The sequence below is a fragment of the Phasianus colchicus genome, chromosome 15 (assembly GCF_987193195.1).
Source record: "Phasianus colchicus chromosome 15, bPhaCol1.hap1.1, whole genome shotgun sequence".
NCBI lineage: Eukaryota > Metazoa > Chordata > Aves > Galliformes > Phasianidae > Phasianus > Phasianus colchicus.
In genome coordinates this window covers 3,946,422-3,964,330 of record NC_143450.1, presented here as the reverse complement: position 1 = coordinate 3,964,330, position 17,909 = coordinate 3,946,422, and the positions used below count along the sequence as shown (strand labels likewise).

At 37.1% G+C, this 17,909-nt stretch overlaps 1 protein-coding gene across 1 annotated transcript in view; it reads left to right on the top strand.

Moving 5' to 3' along the window:
- Nucleotides 1-17,909, top strand: part of RANBP17 (RAN binding protein 17) — a 147,508-nt gene that overhangs the window by 11,529 nt on the left and 118,070 nt on the right. The window contains 8 exon segments of the mRNA XM_090151102.1: nt 1,447-1,520; nt 1,980-2,098; nt 2,360-2,432; nt 2,434-2,579; nt 3,611-3,667; nt 3,669-3,802; nt 7,625-7,730; nt 9,328-9,463. Coding sequence (XP_090007228.1) covers nt 1,447-1,520; nt 1,980-2,098; nt 2,360-2,432; nt 2,434-2,579; nt 3,611-3,667; nt 3,669-3,802; nt 7,625-7,730; nt 9,328-9,463 — 845 coding nt within the window.

The window sequence follows — 17,909 nt, the reverse complement described above, 5'->3', positions numbered from 1 at the left end:
CTGGATTGTGTAACTTCTTTTGTCTCAATACTTGTAGTTAAAAAATATTTTCTGTGCGTAGTTTTCTTGCTGGTGAGTTATTAGGAAATGTTTGCTATTTCTATTATTGCTTTTCCTATTATTACTCTTACAGACAGAAATAATGAGTGTGGTCTATAACATAGGTATTCACAGTAAATCAGATTGACTAAACAGTGAACACGATTCTCATCCCGCAGATAAGAACACCTTGAAGAGGTACAGCACTTGTAGCATGTCTAATTTATTTCCCCTTCTTCCTGCTGAGAAAATCATGTATTAAATTTGGTTGTTTGCACTTGAATATGAATTCATTAATGAAGGCAGCAGGAGTGTTACATTCTGGTTTTTATACTGAAGCTTTGACTTCACGAAATTGCACAGTGCAGATGGCACTGTAGTATGGATACATCCAAGCTAGCTCATTACCTTGGGTAATGAAGGCAGTTTAGCACTAGCAACAGGGAGCTCTTTGTGAGCTAATTTGTCTTTCTTCCTGCCAAATTAACCTGTTTGGAAGTCTGCTTTACTTCTAACAAAGCTTCTACATTGTCTCCCTTAACCAAGACTGGAGGTTTAAATGTGGTTTACTTAGAACCACAGACTAAGCTGTGTTAGAAGGGACCTACAGGAATCATCAAGTCTGACTCCTGGCTTCACACAAAATCACCCACATCCTATGTCTGAGAGTGGCGTCCAGATGCTTCTTGGGGTTGTGCCCACTGCCCCGGGCAGCCTGTGCCATGCCCACCACCCTCTGGTGCAGACCCTTCCCATAACCCCTGCCAGACCTTCCCCCAACACATCTCCATGCCATTTCTGGGGTGCAGACAGCAGAGCTCAGCATGCCCTCAGTCTGCTGTGCTCTGGGCTGAAAAAAACAAGGGACCTCAGCCGCTCTTCCTGCATCTTGCCTGCCAGCTCTTCCCCATATTTGCTGCCCTACTTGTATAACATGACACTGTAGTGTTTGATACTACTTTTGATTTCAACTGTATTATTCTTCATCAGTTTTCATTCCTTTTAAGTTAATGTGCTGTAGGCTTTTATCACAGCGTGAGGCATATTAGATATGTGTGGCAAGCAGGGAAATAGCGATGAAAGGCTGAATTTGTTCAAGTGACTGTAATTGGCTAAGAGACTTTTCCAAGATTTTACTTCAGATACTTTAGATTTTACACTGAAGGATCTCCCTTTTCCTCATTCAACGTAAACAGTGCGTAAGGATATTAACTTTTATTTTTTGCCTGTAGAAATATAGTGCTTATGAACGGAACAACTTTCAAATGTTACATCTTTTGTGGGACTGCATGGTATTGTGCAATGAATAGTATCTCAGTATTTTTGTGAAGAAAAGAGATGATTCTGTTAAAGATACTTAATTATTGCTGGCAGAAAATATTAAAACCTGCTTATCTTTTCCATTAGTCTTCCTGGAGCCAGAGACCTCGGACCTGTTTTTTGATTTGTATCATTGCCTTCCTCCAATGTTGTCTCAGTTAGTAAGTGACACAATGATTTACACCAAAATAATGACAAGTCTTTTTTTTTTTTCATTTATACTTTGTTCTGATGACACTGTTTAATTCTTCGCATTAACATATAAATTATGAGTCCCACAGGTACTGATTCAGTGCCCAGTCACAATGTCTTCTTTGGCCTTAGTTTTCATTTTTAAATTTGAAAGCGTTCAAAACTCCTGAATTTCAGCATGACTCTGCCATGTAGAAAGCATCCACCTAATTATTTTGATGAAGTTGTAACCTATTGTAAAAGAAATTTTGAAAACTGAGCCATAATTGTCTACAGTGATCTTCTGGATGTTGCTGAAAGAATAATCTTCAGGTACTGAATGTGCTACAGATGCAGTAGATTTGTTTGATTCAAGGAGTAAGATAATATTATTCTGAAAAAAATATATATATATATATACTTATTCTTACATTTATTTTGTTCTTTAGGTGCTTTCCTGCTTAGTTCAATTTGCTTCTACAAGGAGATCTTTATTCAGCAATGCGGAACGTGCCAGGTATCTTGGTACTCTAATCAAAGGAGCGAAACAAATACTTGAAAATCCACGGGTATCTGTCTGTCTATTTGTGATTCTGTTTATTTGAAATGCTGAAGCAGCTGTGGGCTTGTTTTTGCCTGTCACATTTGTCATTAATTTACTGTATCTATCAAAACCACTTTCAGCCTGCCATCTGTTTGCTTTGATTTACTATTTAAAATAAAGCAGAAATGCTGTGCAAATGAAATTGTCACCTGATCAGCTGCAGTGCTCATAAAATTTCTACTAGATTAAACTGTTAACTTTTAAAAATTTGCTTCTTTGAATTTTGGGTTTATCTGATCCTGATGATTACCGTGGATTCTGTCGGTTCTTGGCTCAGCTGATGACAAATCAGCGAATCCTATCAACTAGGAGAGTTAGTGACAGATTACCCAGAAGTTATCCAGCCTATAGCAAATTCTTCTATTACTGGCCTACGGGTAGGAATGTATACTGAAGTTTTCTGTTCTATTCTACTCTTGAAAGACCAAGAAGTCGATCCTGATTTGCTTTGTTGATGTAGGTGTTTTTTGAGGATGTGGTGAGACTTGACATAGAAATGTATTATTAGTGATGCAACTTCTGGAGTCACATAGAAATATACTGTTAGTGATATTGCTACAGCTGGTTCCCATTATTCCTACGGAGTTCTGTAATGGGATTAGGTTTAAAGGAGAAATAAATGACTGAAATAGGACCTAGCCGTTAATCCTCCAGCTCTAGTTCTTACCCTAAAAAAAAAAAAGGCAAGCTAGAGCCTCTGTCCAGGTCTAAAATGCTTCAGCTTGTGCTCCCTTTTGAACTTAGGGCATACACTGACTAGATTCTCTCTGTGTTTACCTTGCAGTCATGCTTACTTTCCTTTACATAAAAATATGATGCTTTATCTGTACCCAGTGGAACATTTCTGAAGACTCTACAGATTGTTCATTGCCTGTGCAGCAGCAGATTAACTTGCTGATAATAAACTTTTCCTATTGTGATTTGTGTAATAAGTACAGTTATACTTCACAGGAAGAGCCATTGCTCTTTTCGTTACAGGTATTTCTTGTAGGAGAACCCATAATAAGCATTTATAAAGCAACTGCATGGAATTTTACTGAAACTTCTTGGCTTTGCTATCATGGTCTTGTACTTAATTTGATGAATGTGCAAAATCCACTTCCTCTCTGTATTCCATTCTTTTCCACAATCATCCTTTGAGAAATATGCTGCTTGTTAGTATTCAGGCATAGGCAGAAAGGACCTCAGATTTTCAGGATTTTCCTTTGCATTAGTACTGCCAATCTCATCTCTTATCTGCCTTGTAGTTCTTTGCATTCTAAGCTATACATTAAGAGGATAGCACAAATAGAATATTGTTCTGATGGGTGGGAGGGGTATGTGTGTATTTAAAATGAGAGCTTACATCTGTCAGGTGCTATTGCTGTTATATACAGCTCAGCATTTCAGTGACAGTTGGGCAAGATCCGGATGGGAAAGCAAAGAAGGAGCTTTCAGGCAATGTGGTTAAGTGGTTACTTTTTATTTCTATTCTAGAGATGGCCTGGAAGATCCACTGGATGATACAGCTACAGTTTTCCAACAACTGGAGCAACTGCACAGTTAGCAGGTGTGGATGTGAAAAGACCTGTACGCTTCTTGGACAGTTGTTTGACCAAAATGCACAGAACTACCAAAAACTATTTTGCTCCTCTAGTAGGAATCCATTAGAAATCACGGTCCAGGAAGGTTAGTATTTACTTTAATGTTTAGATTGTTTTATGTGCCAGTATAAATATCTTTGCATATGAAAGATTTATGATCTTATGGCAGATGCCTCTCCATCTTTTCTGGAACTAGAAATTCATGTTCCAAGTGACTTTGCACCACATTTTCACTGGTTGTCTTTATGTTAAATAGATGGATGGTTGATATCTTTAATATCTTGTTACATCTTTGAAGTATAGGCATGAGAGCTCTAAAAACTCCTTAAATTTCTGAAAATCAACCTATCAGTGCCCAGGTGCCCTAATGGGAGCCTGCTGCTATTTGAGCATTTTCTGGAATTGAAGATCTTAACTTTTTTCTTCTTGCATTTATCCATCTGTAGAAACTAAATTTACTCTTAAAACTTTAGCTTACATTAAACAACTCTGTTAAGATAAATTACCAGACTTCCAATAAACCCAAGATAATTGTTACTGTGTAAGTTGTAAAAATAAGTAGCACTTTTAATGTGTTTTTGGGTACCTGTTTCAGGGCTCTGTATCTCACTTAACTTATCTTTACAATTACTGGCTCTTTCTTAATTATGTGTGTTGCATCTTTAGATGGATAAATGGTGTTGTTTTGACAAGGTGAGACAGCTTACTGTGTTATACAGCTGTTTCTCTGCATGCTTTTAAATATTTATGATATATTTTGCTGTTCTTCCATTGACAATTCAAATATTTTGATTTCCTTCTATGTAGGAGCTATTTTTTCATTGATGCATATAAAACCTTTTAGTTATCTGATTTTATTTATTCCACTTTCTCCCATGCACCCAGCAACTTCTGTGTGAGAGAACTTCCACTGAATGACCTGATTTCATTGACTAGCTGCAGTCTGAATTTACACTCCATTACCCAATAAGGGGGACCAAAGGGATGGAATGAGTTGGAATCTTTCAGTGGCAGAGCTCTGGGGACTGTGCCTTTTTGCATTAGAAAAGATTTGATGCAGTTTAAATTTTGTGTTTCTTTTGTGTAAACAGAACACTTGTGCTCATGGAGAACAATAGCTGCTCCATCCCCTAGATATATGTAGTTAAATTTAGATGTTTAATGGCTTTTAATGTTGCAAAATAAGTTAATACCATATTAAGATCCCATTTTATTATACTGCCTTGCTCTCAGTATCAATAGTGATGTGGTCATGGTTTACTAAAACAATAATCCCCAAGAAATGGGTCATTAGCAGTAGTTAATGATTACTCGTGATCTATGGTAATGACTCATTTCTTTGGGATTATTGCTGTTATAAACCATAATTACAGATTATTACTGCAATAATTATTTTCTAAAAGAAAAGATGTTGTCTGCCTAGGTAGCTGCAAAAGCAAATGCATTTTAAGTACTGAGGGTCTAAAAGAGGGAAAGAAGTTAAAACCTTTTGAATGTTGTTGAGAGAAGAGGGCTGTCACCAGAAAATTGCCTCTCATCGTGTAACTAAACGCAAGCTGCTGCCATTTGCAAGAGAGTGTGGCTTTTTATTTTGAAAAAGATTATTGGCCAAAGTGATTGTTATGGTGTTTGAAGAGGCCAGCATCACTTCATAGTTGCTTTCTGATACTATCTTCAAAGAGCTATTCTGTAGTAGCTGTTAATGCTGATTTCATTTGAGCTCTAATTGTTCTCTTAGACACTTCAGCTGCTCAGTATTTAGTTAGTGATGGGGTTAATCTTTCTATATCTTAAATTAACAGCTGTTTGTACTGCAATCTGTGATGTGTTTGATGAAGTTTGGCTTGGAAATGTTGTATTTTATGTTGGTTGTGGAACTGTGGTGTCAACTGCCCTTACAGATAGTAATTATTTGGAAATGGAACAGCAAAAATGCATGAAGATGTTTAGGAGTTTTTATCACGTGTCTCATCTCAAAAGTTGACACTTGTTCCTTGTCTCAAAATGTTTTGTTCCAGATCTTGTTGTGTATGTATTTCTGTGGTAATTTTAAAAAAAATAGAAATGAGATTTAAGATAAACCCAAACTTGTCTTGAAATCGTCTGTGTTATTCCATATTCGGCATTATCTTTTAGTGTATATTTGATCACCATCTTTGTTATGTTATGAGGTTTTTTTGTGCCTACAGCACTTAGATGTGTAGAATACACTGCACCATAGATCTGTGACTGAAGCACAATTACTTATGTTGAATTGTTATGTGATAAACCATGTTCAGGTTGTAAGGATGCTGGAACATCTCAGAACTCTTAATGGTTCCTCATTGAAGGAGCTTAGGAAGCAGAGCATTCATTGCTTTCTCATTTCTGGGTTTTCCAAAATACAACCATGCTTAATGTGAGGAAATTGAGTAACATATGATGTGTGAATGGAGAGCAGTTTATCAGAGAACGTGAAACAGACTTGATACAAAACCTCAGAGATTTTGGCAGATATTGTTCTTATAGCAATCCCCACTTGTACATAGAAATATTAAAAATAGAATGTTGGTTTAAAGCTGTGATGTGACCTCATTTGTTTATCTGTAATTTTTTGTTTATGTTAAACTTCAAAATATGTTCTGAAGACTTTAGACTTTATTAATCGGTGTGTTGTATTCACTCTTGTAAGTTATGCTGTCATCACTTGGTAAAATCCTAGTAATGACAGTAAGAAATCTAGCTAATGTAAATCTCACGCTTACTGACAGCCCTTATTTGTAACTTGATGTAACCTGCATGGAAACTGTTCCAATGTATTTGTCTTAGCTGTGTTGTTAGTTTTAATTTTGTTGGAATTCATTACAAAGTACCTTTTGCCAGATGAAGATGGAGTCTAAAAGCAGCCTCAGTGTTCTGTTGTCTCTGCATTTCAGTTCAGGAAGGAGTCTTTTGATGTCCTGAAATTTGTAGAGATTTGTATGTCAGTTTGCCAGTTGGATTTAGCTTTGTCACTGCTTTGCTGAGGGAGGATACTGTTAGATACTGGATTCAGAGCTTAAAAAGCTGAAGCAGGAATCTGCTTGGCTTCTGTAGGTAGAAGTAGGTCAAAGATTATAAAAGTATGACACCCTAACTTGCCAGAGAGGTTAAAATAATCCAGACTTTGCAGTGTGGTAGTGAGCGTCCAGCAGAACAGAGGCCAAAATAATTCTTGGTTTGATGTTTGTAAACTTGAATTCCATACTTTGAAAGCTGGATTTCAGTATTTAGCACCTTTATGGCGTATGCTAAATAAATAGCAAGATCAGAAAGAATGGTGTGGTAGTATGAAGCAGAGACTTCTGAAAGTATGTAGTGGTTTAGAAATTCTTTTCATTAAGAATATGCTTCACTTAACAAAATAAAAATTTTCTGTTGTACAAATGATTTTTCACATTCAAAATAAGACTTTAGATATTAGTTGGACATTACAAGTAATTATTTTAAATAGAGCAAAGAAAGTAAGCAGACTAGAAAGTCTCAACTGCTTCCTAATGCTGTTAAGTAGAGGCAGCTGCACCACAGTTGTATTCTGTGAAACATCTTGTAGCTGTGAAGATACTGGATTAATTATGTGTCTTATCTTGAACAGGGTGAATTAGTTTTTTAAGTTTGTATGTGATTTGTATTTTGAGTTGGTTTATGCTGTTTTGTATATAAATGCATCCAGTTTAGTAAGCTGTTGTAGTTTATCTGTCAGTTCTCTTCAGAATGTTGGTTGAGTTCTCTGGGTAGGTTTTAAGTCTGAGAAGATGAGAAACTTAACCATTCTCTGAGAGCATTCTATGGTCTGATACCTTAAGAAAACTGATGCCTTATGGAAGTGTATTGTACTACCATAATGACCTGTCATCCCTAACTGTTCTTTTCTTCGATTTAATGTTAGGACGTCTGGCATGGCTTGTCTACTTCGTGGGTATTTTTGTGGGGGGAATATTAATGCACACCATCACTGATGAACATGATGCTATGGATGGAGAATTATCCTGTTGGTAAGTATTGCTTGATTTTATTTTTGTTTTTATGATGTTTTAATATCACTAAATGTTTGAACTCGACTGTCTCAGTCTTTGTCCATTGTTTGGACAGTGAGTGTTCCAAAATTGAATGAGTTTCTGTGGACTGCAACCATTCCAGTGACCCCATTCCAATGACCATGATCTTTCCTCTGTCATCATCCTGAGTAGTGAAGGGGTCAGTAAGGCTATCATGTCAAAGTTCTGCTATCAGTAAGGCTATCATGTCAAAGAAGAGGAATGGAAGAAGCCTAAAGGCAAACATGTCTCTTGCCATATTCTGTCTTGAGATGTGATTGGATAGCTATTGGATATTTTTGTTGTTATATTCGTATACAAGTATTAATTTTATTAATTATGAGCTGTGGTTATTATTTTCTGTGCTATTTCCTTCGTACTCATCGAGAGTCTTGCAAGCAAAGGAGTACAGAGGAGCTGCTAGTCAACCACTGAAAGCTTGGGTGACTTTCAGACTAGAACTAGGAATAAAAAGGTGGCTTTAGATTTAAAATGTGTGTGCTATAGTCCCCATTAAGCAAACTTTGAGGTTAAGGAGTATGCTAGGGAGTATTGCAAATTACATATCTACTTTGTGGCAAATAGAAAGGATGTGACCAATGCTTGATCCTTGTTTACACTCATTGTTACTTATGTTACACTAGGAGCATGTGAAAAAGGGCATGCATCATTGATCCTGATATTTACACCAGGTAGCTAACACACAAAAAAGGGCATACAGTCTATAATGGGATAAAAAGCTTTGCATTTTTTCCTGTATCTTGCATTCCTCATCTACCCCGGGGCTGCATGGTGTTAGCAGTCTCCTACAATGTTTTAATTAATAATACAGTGTTTTCATATATAGACAAATGAAGTGGCCTCCTGACTTCTGATCTAGTTACTCTATATTTCAGAATTGGGAAAGAGTGAAAATAACTTTTTGAATTGTTGAATTGTTACGGAGCTGAGATTTCAAGGAACAGATCATAGAAGAACATGAAAATGAAATAAAGTAATATGAAAAAAACCAAACAAATCACTCTTAGCTGATTAAAGCTGTAGTTAATTCTTTGAAATCAGGCCTGTAGAGAGATGTGTACAATGTAAGAATTTAGATCAGAAAATACTATACGGATGTTTTAAGAGGCAGTGCATTATATTTATACATATAAATATACATATTATACATATAAAAATTTATTTCTGAGTACAATAGCTTCAATTTTCAGGGAACCTGATCAACTCTTACCTTGCACTTCCAATTTGCTTTTGTTACAGTGAGGAATTAATGATCCAAGAACAGAAAGTATTTTACAAATTTGCCACAGCACAACATATGCATCTGAGAAAAATTTCAAGTGACAAAGTAATTAGAAAAGCATTATGTTGATGTTTTATGTTTAATAGTGGTCAATTAGCATAATTAGCATCTAAGCAGAACAAAATCCTAGAAGATACTTAGGCAAGCAAAAAATGGCTGATGGGTTCCTAAAGACATTAGCTATGGTAATATCATTTAACTTGAAAGTCCATCCTGAAAATGTCTCTTTTTTTGTTGTTGTTGTTACTAAAGGGTGTTTCAGCTGATGCCTTTCTTGGATGCCCAGTTACCACAGGCTAGTAATGAAAAAGTAGAACTGGCAATTCTGTGGTTCTTGGATCAGTTTCACAAAACGTATGTGGGGGAGCAGCCTCAGCACACCTCAAAGGTAACATCTGCTCTAAAGAGTGACATTAAAATAGAACTGGCCTGTGTGGGAGATTCACCTGGCAGCATACCTTGAGACATATAAGCTATGGAGCTTAGCGTGTGCTTGGTTGATAGGTGTGTAATTTACTGCTGTGGTGTCATCGTGCTCTTAAGTTTAAGCATGCAAGGAGTTAATATTTTAACAGCTATGTTCATTAAACAATTTTAGGTTACTTTGCATTTCAATTTTTTATTTCAAACATTTAGCTGGGTTCTGCTATATTGTGTTATATTTCACAGCTGGGTACACAAGATTTATTCTTTTAATAGTTTTTTTCTTTTGACAGTTACTCATTTACGTGGTTTCCACTGTATTTCTCTCATTACTTAGCTTTTCTGCATTTTAAGTACGAAAGAGGGAAAAGTAAGATGCATTTTTGAAGAAGCAGCAGTTAATTCACCTTAACTGTAGGGGACAGTCATAATATAGATGTTATAAAGAGAATGTCAGTAAGATGAGATCAATTGATCTTGGGAAAGACTGAGAGTTCTGTTGGGAGCCCCAAGCAAATCTTTAGCAAGAATTGTGACAGTGACTGAGATCTGATTTTACTGCTGTAGTGCTGTATCCTTTTTGGTGATTGGTACCAATCTCAAGAATTCCTTTATCCCTTTGGGTTTGAACTGTACTTCAGCTTCACGGAATAGTTCCTTACTTAAAATTAAAAATAGTTTTACACTATACTGAATTGTCTTCTCATGAAAATGATGTGTTCCTTTCGGTTGTCAAAGCTGGTTTGTTATTTTTAAATATGGCACGATTCTCTAGTGCTGAGTGAAGGTACAAAGCACGTTTTTACTGGTATTTCCACTAGCAGAACTCCTGCTGATGGCAATTCAAAGGCAAGGTGGCTGTATTTGGTGTAAATCTGATGTCTGATTCCCAGATTATTTTGTTTTTCAGTCCAGTTTTCATCAGGTTTGGGAACTTAGATTTTATGATTTTCTACTCTGACTGATTGGGCTTTCACTGTGTGAAGTCCAGTCAGTACAGTACAGTGTGCTGTAACACTGTTGGGATGTTGACTGCCTAAGCTCCACGTCCTTCATTAGGGAAGGCTGAAAGCATTTCAGTGTGGGTAAAGCAGTGCACACCTGGAGGTCCCTTCTCAGGAGTTAAAATGCAAAAGTTGTACGTTTGCCAGCTACCCCTGAGTTCAGTGCCTCTGAACTTATCTGGCTCAGCAATGTGTTTTGAATAAGCATAAGACTAGCTCTGTGATTGCATTCAGTGTGGAAGGTTAAATGGTTTGTTATCGAGTAAAGTGCTGCCTGATGTTTCCATTTGATTTATTGAAGAGCAATTAGATCAGAAAGAATTAGCTTTTACCCAAAGGGCTCGGAGTAAAGCTGTAGGTTGAATTCAAGAGAAGATTGTGGTGGTGGTGATGGTAGTATTTTTTTCTCTTCTCAGTAAGCAGGCATGAATCAAACTGTTACCATATCAGATTCCACGTTCTGTTTTTGGTTATGACCTGTGCATTGTCAGTGACCAGCCCAGGAAAGTGGAAGGTTTGCCAGGGTGCAAAACCCTTTAAGGGCTCTTTGTAAATTCTAAATCCAGTCGAGCAAGTCTAGTTCATTACAAATGCATTTTCAAGACGTCCTTTTTTAATGGTTTGCTTACAGTATGTACCAGCATAATTTAGTTTGCAGTCAAATTACACTAATTACATTTCCTTTTTTCTTTTCTTGTTTTTGTTTTGCTCTCATAGGCTGGATGTAACAGCCTCCCATTTGCACTGATAGAATTCTGTGCTCCGTATCCCCTTACTTTACCTGATCTTACAGTGAGAACTGTGTAAATGCTTCTGAGCTCCCAGTTGTGTTTTTTTTCATTTTCAGTTCTTAATAAAGTGATTGTATACATTTTGCAGTTAAGAGAAATCAGAAGGCAGCATTTGTATGATGATTCTTCTGTTCTATCCTGCTGTAGCAGCAAGTATAGCAGCAGATGGCATTCTACCCTCACAGTTGTAAATCCCATGGTGCAGTGTGTTGCTGGCAGGTATTTACAAATACACAAGAAAAAGGCTTGCACTTGGTAGCAGAAATATCAGACATATATCAAGTGACTAACTTAATACGTATTTATATAAATATTCAAGACTGCTTAAATGGATTTATTTACAGAATGTGTAATGGAAATGTTGCATGCTTCATCCACGTTGAAGTAATCTTCAGGAATGTTTCACCAGTTAATCATACACTTGCATGCAGAAAATGGTTACAGAAGGCAGAATAGTTGAACAAAATTGTGGAGCATGTCGTATAAATATATTAATTTTATTCATTAATTGACTCGTTTTTATATCTGTGCATACTGTAAAAACAAGCCCATTGTAGAAGAACTTTGGGCTCAGTAGATAAGTGCATTCTTAGCAAACAGTCCACCAGGGCTGACTGTCTAAGGAAAAATAGGAAACTCTTGGAAATCTCTTCTGTGATAGTATGATATACTTTAAGTACCTTTGTGTTTCCAATACAAACATAATACATCAAAATGCTATCTTCTGAATTAAATAGAGCAGTGGGTGAATAAATATATTATTACATTCCTGTTAAATACTGCACTGCGTTCTTTGGTATTGTATAGCTCTGTCAAGTTTCGTCTGTTCTGTTTTCTTCTGAGCTGTTATAGGTGGAAATATTCCTATCTGCACTCACTCTGTGTTTCTCAGCAAGAAGCACGTGCCACGTGCAATACATGTGGGGTTTGATGCAACTGAGTATCAGGAATTGAGCATCTTTGAGCATGAGAAGGTGGCAGAGAAGGCTGACTGCTAGTCCAAGAGGTGAGGAGGCAGTGGGAGGTTTGTAACCTTCCCAGCATAGTTCAAACCACTTCTGTTCCCAGCTCCCTCCTGAGGATGGGCTGTGTTAGCAGCTGACAGCATCTGACATCGTGGAGAGCTCTGTCTCTTACTGGCAGTGTGAAGTTGTCAAGAGGAAATCAAACTGTAATTTGCTGGAAACATTTTGTTAATAAATATTTCATAAGAAGTTAAGTAGCTGTTAGCTAATAGCTAAGTTAATTAATAACATTTCTGAACTGGAGAGAAGTTTAATATATGTATGTGTATTGAAGTAAAGTTCTTATTGTTAGTTCCTTTGTGCATTCAGGTTTGGTGTGAATGATGAAATAAACGGTACTTAGCTGGTTAAAAAAAAAAAAAAAGTGATTGAAAATAGAAATATTATTTAGTAGATTGTGAGAGTGGTTCTATAAAAGAGAAGGAAATTGCATTTAAAATGTGGCATTGCATAGGCTATAGAATTAGGGTATAGAACTGTACGTTATGTCATGTTCACTGTTTTTTCATTCTAGCAGACTAAGAACTGTATGTTCCACAATTGTGCACCTGCCATGTGTGCTTTGTACAGCATGTGGCGCTATTTAGCTAGGTTTGTCCCTTCAGTTTCCTGTTGCCATTCTTCAAACACAGAGGTCAAAGCTGGAAGGTGTTCACATGTCAGATGAGGGTAGCATGGTGAAAATGACATCAGTAACAGCAAGAATTTTAGACTGAGCTGTGCTCTTCGGCAGAGCCTGGCTGAAGGTTATTGCTGGAGCTCTGTTCTCAGCTTTTATAGGCAGAGCCATTTTTAGGCCCATAGTCAGAACAGTTATGCTTAGAAGGTTGTGCTTTCTATAGGAAAAATCAGTTGTTGGTATTGCTTTAAGTAGCTCAAAACTTAACAATCAAAATGCCTTTGGGTAAACTCCTTTGCTCCACCACAAAGCAATCCATGGTTTTGTGTTCTGCTCTTTCTAAGCCAGCAGTAGCCCTAGTATGTTTAGAGTATTCTGCAGGTATTTTTGGTATGTTCTGGATGGCAGTAGTTTGAGAGATACCTCCTGAAGTGCAGGTCACTGGCAGTAGGGTGTTCTGCTAAGCCATGCTTTTCCTTTGCTCTAGCTTTAAATAAAAGTGGAAGAGGCAGAAAGGAGAAAACAGGAGTTATAATCCAGGTCATTTTGTTTCTGGGTAACAGCCTCATGTAAAAATGAAGAGAGAGAGCTGGCATCTTTGTCAAGTGCAGTATATGGCATCTAATTTCTTTGTCACACTAGGGCAAGTGAGAGTGAAAAGTTACATAAAAGTTCTGGATTCTTGTTTCACAAGAAGTCTTTGCATGTACAAGTTGAAGCATGACAATAAAGTGGGGTGTGGAGGATGCAAACAGAACATCTTATGTGGTGAACATGAAGATGTTACTTTATTAACATTTAGGATTGCATCTGTTTGTGTTTTTAAAGCTTTTAAATTACGGGCTTGACATGTGAGGTAGATCTGAATTATGATTAAAAAAAATATCTGGAGGGTCTAAAATTTAGACTACAACGTGTTAAGAGGGGAGGAAAAATATCATTTCCTTGCTCTGTTATTTGCAGTAGCTGAAAGCAAAAAACACATGTAACCAAGTATCGTCTAAACACAGAACAGGGGTTTGTCTTCTAATGCATAACTTGGGTACTTGTGTTCTGTTGACTTACGTTAGTTTGATATTTCTTGGGTATATGTATATTTGATTGCATTGCCTGCAGACACAGAAGCATGACCTATCAAAAAAAGAAAAAAAGAAAAATGCAAGCCACAACAAACAGAACAAAAACCAAGCCCACAGCTATGAGGATCTGGCTGCTTTGACTCTATGGGTTGAGACTCAGAGATCTGTGGGAATCCCTCTGACATCAGCGGGGATCTTTGCAAGCGAAGGTGTTGATTGATTGTGGTGCATCTCATAAAACATCCTGGGTCCTGGTGTCTTTGTGATTAATCATATCTTAACACTTATGAATGATTATTCTTTTCTGAGCTGTAAAATATATATGCTGTTTTATTTCATTACAATGAGGTGAAGATCACAACACTGACAGGTGGTGGAAATTAGCAGGCAGTTTTGAAATTGTTCTGTGCGCTAGAAATTAGATCTCATTTTAATTCAGCTTTTCCAAACTAGTAAATGAGGTTAATGCCATACATATTCAGCTGATATGGATGAAGAAATTGATATAAAGTAGATCAACATAGCTACAGGGCTACTTTAATTTATAGGTAAAGAGGCAGTGATAAATGGAAGTAATGTAGTAGTGGTCACTAAACTCCTCAGCCATCAGGGATTCAATAGCGTTAGCTGCTCATTAAAGGCTTGGTCGGGGTACATCAAAAAGGAATTTAAGAAGAAATAGCCAACTAACCCTTAATTATCAAAACATAGAAAATACTAATTATGCCTTAATTAGCTTTTCTTTTAATGTACTGAAATTGTTACTTTTTGTGTAGCACAAATGGATAGTTATATCAACAATAAATAGGTTGTTTTAATAACTTTCTTTTACCTCTGGGAAAACCACACTCCAATTTTTAATATGCAATAATGCTTCTCTCTAGCCTGTAGGAGATGAAAATTATTAAGTAGCTTTATTTTTTGAAGATTTTACAGCAGCTTTGGGAAGAATTATTTCACCATGCATCAATTATTTTTAATTGAACTGAATATTTTTCAGATTGCATGAAATGCCTCTCATTTAAGTTTAACATTTAGAGTTTGTTAAGGAAGCATTGTAGTGAGAATTGGGTACAACTTATTTCCATGGCATATTTTGGGAAGAATAAAGAATGGCTGTGTAGAAGAAAAATACCATCACTAATGTTGTTCACTTCACTGAGCCAAACCTCATTTTATTGTTCCACAGCTACCCTGCTGTTCCGTGAAGCAGCAGGAGCCTCCTTCTCTGTGTTGGGTTCAGTCTCCTTGCAGGTCCTACAGGAAGGCAGGCATTGGATGCAGCTTGGATCTGTCTGGTACTGGTGAAAAACTTCAGCAGCTCTTGCTGCCCTTTTCCTTTGGAGGCAGAATGAGCGTGCAGAAAAGAATGACCCGATTAGGACTGAGCAGGTTTTATCAAACACAGCAAGTATAGTTACAGTATATATAGGCTCTGCATAGGGCAGGTCATAAATGACTCCAAACTCAGATAGCACTCTGTGGGAACTGAATTGAACAGAATTACTAGTGCGTGAATCAAACGAAGTAGGTGGCAGTCAGACTCAGATGCTGGTTGGTGATCAGAGTATTGGAGGAGATTTGGAGTAGAACTGATGCAAACGTCCCGTCTGAGAAATCTCGTTGCTGATTTTTTTTGTGAACCTGTTCTTCTAAACAGTTTCAGCCGCAACACTGAGCAAGTCTTGGGCTTACATACAGAACTTGAAGTTATAAAATACCACTGTGTTCAGTGTGGTCAACATGCTGTTAAAGATAAGACTGAAGTAGACTAATACAGTTGCTTTATTTGGCAAATAAATTCTTGGTAATTTCAGTGATGCTTTTAAAGAAAAAAAAATATTGCTTCCAAAGCTTTAAAGAGCAAAAATTAGATGAGAGCATCTAATATTTCTTACAGCGTGGAGACAACCACAAAACTAATCAAATCTGTACTTCAGACTTAAATTTAGGATCATTCTGTGGGATTGTAGTTGCTAGTTGGGCTTACAGGAGCTCAGCGTTCACCGTTTGTCAGTTTCTTGGTCAAAAGAATTGGTAATTTGTTCATTTATTAGCCATCAGAACAAAAAGTTTCTTCATATGAGCATCACTTTGGTCCTGTCCTCTTGGAGGATCTGACATTTGTTGACTGATTTATTTTCTAGAAAATGGGAAAACAGCAAAAATTTATTCAAGGAAATTTTACTCAGGTTGGTCTCCTTTTAGTTCCTGTCCTTCCTTCAGCAGAAAGAACTTCCAACAAATACTTCTGGACTGCTATTTCATTTTATTCAATTGTCCCAGAATGGGGCAAGCTAAGTTAATTGGATCATTGTTTTTAAAAATGTGTGGTTATTTTGGATCAAAGGTCTTGCTCCATGTGAAAAATAATTGGATTAAATATACATATTTAAAAGCTCCTGTGTATTTGCTGTTGAGTTACCTGTGCATGTATCTTACTGACCTACTAGGTTTGGGCCCATTGCTCACGACAGCTGCAACCTGGCTGAACCTTTGTAGAGCTGTTCAATGTCGTTTGCAGTTAAAACGTTGGTTTTGAAGTGCTGTGCTTTCATATTTTACAGTTTTACAACACAAATCAGGCAATCTTAAAAATAAATAATTAGCGTAGTTCAGTTCTGCGCGTGGCTGTAACTGAGCTTTATTTTGTAGCTGCTAATAAAGGCACATTATCATGTTCAGGCATTGCAATTATCATTGAAATGTGTATGTCCATTAACTGCAACATTAGGCTGAGGATATAATTACTGTCTAGAGCCAATATCTTTGTGAAGTTACATCTATGATGCTATTAAGCTATAAGCAGTATTTGTAAACTAATATGTAAATGATTCAGAATTGATACTTCCACTTGCAGACTTAAAAACTAATCCTGCTTCCACCACAAATTATTGACTTCTGTAGTGTTTGGCAAATACATTATTGGGTTATTTGCATGTGATTAAAATGTATATTTGAGAGAGGCTACTATTTTTTAAATAGTGAAGGCCCAGCACAAATTGAATGGGTAGCAAGAGAAAGGGGAATTGTAGCAGCAACGTGCTGCTGGAACAGTGCTATGGCATGTCACAAAGGGGTATGTGTGATGCTGCTGCTTTTATTTTGTCAGTTTTTCATTTGTTTGCTCATAGCAAAGTTGCATGTTAGATTTCAGGCAGTTTAGCACAGCAGTTTACTTATGGGGAAGAAGAAATCAAAACCTGTTGCGCGCTAAGAAAAGAATAAGGAAAAGCCTTTACCAATAATGGTACATGAGTATCTCAAAGGGAAAGGGCTTATGTCTGTATTTGAGTATGCATGCAGACAGAAGAATCTGAAGTAAGGCGGGTCAGTTAGGGATTGTCGTGAATTAGTTTTCTGCTCTGTCTCCTTGGAATCACTTCCTTTGATTGATGAGCGCCGGTTTGCTTAACTTATCTCTGAAATGGAAATTTAGGAATGCAGGCAGAGGGATGCATGTTAAATAGAATCCATCTTAAAGCAAATTTAAAATATTTCTAGCATAGAGGAGCTGTTACATCTTTTAGTGACTGTTATCTGATAGAGTCTGAGGGCTGCTCCAAAAGAAATGCCTCTCGTTTCATTATGTTGGCCTACAGCATTAGAAGAGGATGTTGTTGTGATGGTGGTAGAGGCTGAACCTTCTCACCTGTATCCCATTGCACTGTGTTGACAGATGGCAGCGGAGGGGCGGTCTGCAATGGCTCTGCCATGGAAGTGTGTATGGAGCAAAGGGGTGGGCTGGTAAAATGCACAGCTACTGGTGGTGACTATGATGCAAAAGAGTTGTAGCTGAGAATTTGCTCTATCAAATGATGTTCTTTGTATCTGCTGTTGTTTCTATGGGAGTAAAAAGGAGACATGCTTTTGGAGTGACCCATCTATAATGT